At 55.0% G+C, this 3,354-nt stretch overlaps 1 protein-coding gene across 1 annotated transcript; it reads right to left on the reverse strand.

The window, feature by feature from the left end:
* Window positions 1-208: 208 nt before the first annotated feature.
* DNASE2 (deoxyribonuclease 2, lysosomal) lies at window positions 209-2,715 on the reverse strand. The gene is given in 7 exon segments (XM_019746196.2): window positions 209-413; window positions 415-764; window positions 1,168-1,365; window positions 1,456-1,620; window positions 1,920-1,992; window positions 2,091-2,268; window positions 2,391-2,715. Coding segments are annotated over 7 exon segments (1,095 nt in total). The 5' UTR covers window positions 2,486-2,715; the 3' UTR covers window positions 209-377.
* Window positions 2,716-3,354: the final 639 nt, after the last annotated feature.

The following is a 3,354-nucleotide window of genomic DNA, read 5'->3' on the forward strand; positions in this document are numbered from 1 at the left end:
CAAGGTTTCTGCCCTGTTGTGTGTGTACTTGTTGAGGGGCAGAATTCCAGTCCTGGTTACCATGGAATAGGGAGGTGAGTCTTATATGGATCCTTCCTTTTGGTCCCAGTAGGTGTCTCACCTACCAGCCAGCTGCCCCCAGATCCTCAGGGAGCTGTAATACTGTTCTGAGTTCTAGTACCCACCTGTAGGAAGGTTAACAGTCCCATCCACCAGTTTCCTTTTATTTCTCATAACAATCCTATCAGGTGTTATGGTTCCCATTTTGCAGATGAGTAGACTGAGTCACAGAGAGGTTAAGGCACATAATTAAGGTCACACAATTAGAAAGAGACTAAACTGGGATTTAAACTGAAGTCAAAACTGGCTTGTGAGCCTTAGCTCTTATACTCTCTGCTGGGCTTCCTGGAGACAAGGTCTGTTCACCTTATCACAGGGCTCCCATGACTTTACCAGAGGCTGGAAGGCCTTCCAGAGGGCAGGCAGCCGGGCACACACTGTGCCCCCACCTCGGTACTTTTCTCCGCAGTTCCGATTCATGTCACCTACACAGGCCCAGGGCCCTTCTGGGGCCACACACCACTTGGAGTGATCATCTGTGGTATTGACGGTGGGACCAGCTGACCCAGGGAAGGCTATCTGGGTCACGTCCAGCACTTGCCAGACCTTGGAGCAGTCGGATGACAGGATGCCACCAGAGTGTTGCCAGAACTGGACCTGCAGGTTTGTGCCAAGGGCTTCCGCCAACCAGCCAGAGTACAGGTCTGTGGAGGATGGGAAGAGGGCATAGGCAGGCTCAGGGTTACTGCTAGGAATTCCTGAGGCCACTGACCCTCTCTGAGCTCAGTTTCCTGGCAACCCCGGGGAATAACAACATTAAGACCAATAAGCCCTTATTAAATGCTGTATATGTATCACTTCATTCACAATCCTTTAAAGTAGATCTCAGTACCCCCATTTTTCAGATGGGTAAACTGAGAGTCCAGTTAAATCATGCACACACAACCAGAAACCAATAGTTGAGTCCAGGTCTATTGGTTGTCTACCTCTCATGTACTTCTGGCTCCCCGAGTCCCAGTCCTTATCTCTGACCTGTCCTCAGCCATGGACACATCTGACACCACCTCTGCAGAAAAAGAGTACTTCAACCCTCAACCTCAGGCTCACCATCTCCAAACTTTCCAAATTTGGCAAAGCTCTGGAAGTTAGCCCCTGCCTTTGACGTGAGTGTTACACTGCTGTTCCAGGGTCTGTCATGAACATGGTGGCCCTTGACCACCTCCTCCAGTTCGGGGAATTTCTGGGCAAAGGTCCCTTCCAGCTTGTGGTCATACACCAGGGGGTAGGTGTAGCTCAGCTGTTTACCTGGAGGGCAAGAGGTGGAGAAAATGAGGGAGTGCTCCACATGCTGGCCTGGGAATCAGGTACTCACTCTGCTTCCCTGTCCCCACTCACCAATCTTTGAGAACTGCTCGAGAGGAAAAGACATGCAGAGCAGCGTCTGCCCATAGGTTTGGGCAGGATGAGGCCAGCTGTAGTTACCATGGGAAGCAGCTGGAGGGAAGCCTGGAACGCTGTGGACCAGCCAGAAGCCCTCTCTTTGGTCCAGGAGCAGCACGCCTGAACCAGAAGACAGGGATCAGGGGACTGGTCAGCATCCCAACAAGCACATGTGCAATCAAGAATACCCTTCATTTGCAGGGAGCCTAGAGAAGGTGTGGGCATGTCAGGACTACTACTCAACTGTTTCCATAGCCGACCAATGTTACAGTCCGGAGAAAGGAATGTTAATATAAGATGAGGAAACAGATGCCCACGGTCTGACAGAACAGCTCCCTCCCGCCCCTGCAGTCAGGGGTTAGTTGAGGGAAATGCATAAGGAAACCACAGCCCTTGCCCGCCCCCAGTCCGGGCCTCACCCTTCGTGTGCCCCCGGCTGGAAGAATCCTCAGTTCCTTTAGGCGGCTGGTCATTGTACAGTAGGTAGGCGAGCTAAGCGAGATACATCGAGCGACGTAAAGTTCTCCCCCTCGTCCCAGGCCGAACCCTCCCTATAGTCCCAACCCAGGTTCTGCCCTGTGCCCCTTCACCTGGCTGGTGTTTCGGTACAGCGGCTGCAGGCTGCGGCCCACGGCCCCCATCAAACTGTCGATGGGCCCCGCGCCTTCACGCCAGCCCCCTGAGCCCTCATCCAAGTACTTGTACCGCAGCCCCGCCTGCGCCTCGACCCCGGACCCGCTGTGGGCCGGCAGCTTGTAAACGACAAACCTGGAGGTTGGGGAATGGATAGAAATGGAAAAATGGGAAGAGAAGGAGCCCCAGGCTTCACCCAAGAGCTCAGCAATCCTCAATCGGGCCCCGGGGGTAATGGTCGGCGCCGGTGCACTCACCAGTCCACAGGCTGCCCCGAGTCCCCGTAGCAGGTCACGGCCCCTGCAGGGAGCCACAGCAGCGCGGCTAGGAGCAGCGGGCTCAGCGCAGCCATGGGGCTGAGGTCGAGGAATCTGTGTTGACACCGCGGGGCGCCGGATCACGAGATGGGCCCCTGGTGACTTTCATTTCCCCAAAATCCTGGAACCCGGGGACATGACAGGAGGAAGACGAAAACTCCACCCCGAGAGGCGACGCAGAGTTTTAAAAAAGCATTACATTCTCCCAGGGCGAGGCTTCCTTTCGAACTGTCACTCCCCACAGGCCCCGCCCCAACCCGGCCAGCCAGAGGCCGCTTCTAGTTTCCAGCAGACGACCCTTGATAGACTCCACCCTCTGGTTCGTCCCGTGTCCTGCCGCGGACTCTGCTTTTAGCCAATCACCGCTCAGGCCCCTCCACTAGGCCCCGCCTCTGTGTCTTTGAATTCCGGCTACCTCCAATCCACTCTCCCGCCGGCACCCGTTCCAACTTCGGCTTCTGGGTCATATGCAAATTGGATTTTTTTTTTATTTCCTGCCTTACAGCCCGAAGTCAAGTCTTCTGACTTTTGATCTCTTAAGAGGAGTTTGTGCTCCTGCTCCTCCCCCTTTTCATTATGTTTTCCTGGGGCCCCCCTGAGCTAGCCAAGGGGTCACTGTGAATCGTGGCAGGGTGAAGGGTGCTGGGGCTCTGGGGCCGGGCTGAGGGCTCTTAAATGGAGGGAGACGGTCCCTGTGAATGTCCCTGAGGTTCAAGGCAGGAGACTAGAAGGATGTAGCCTGATCTTAGGTTGGGTGCGGGGGAGAAGGGGCCATAAGGCCTGCAGTACCCGACGGGAGTCGCTGAAGTTTAGGAGATAAGGGTGTGAGGGTGTGTATGGCCCCCCAATATCACCTCTGGAGGTACAGCTTCCTCCCATCTTCCAGCACCTAAAACTCACAAAG

The sequence above is a fragment of the Rhinolophus sinicus genome, linkage group LG07, assembly GCF_036562045.2.
Source record: "Rhinolophus sinicus isolate RSC01 linkage group LG07, ASM3656204v1, whole genome shotgun sequence".
Taxonomy (NCBI): domain Eukaryota; kingdom Metazoa; phylum Chordata; class Mammalia; order Chiroptera; family Rhinolophidae; genus Rhinolophus; species Rhinolophus sinicus.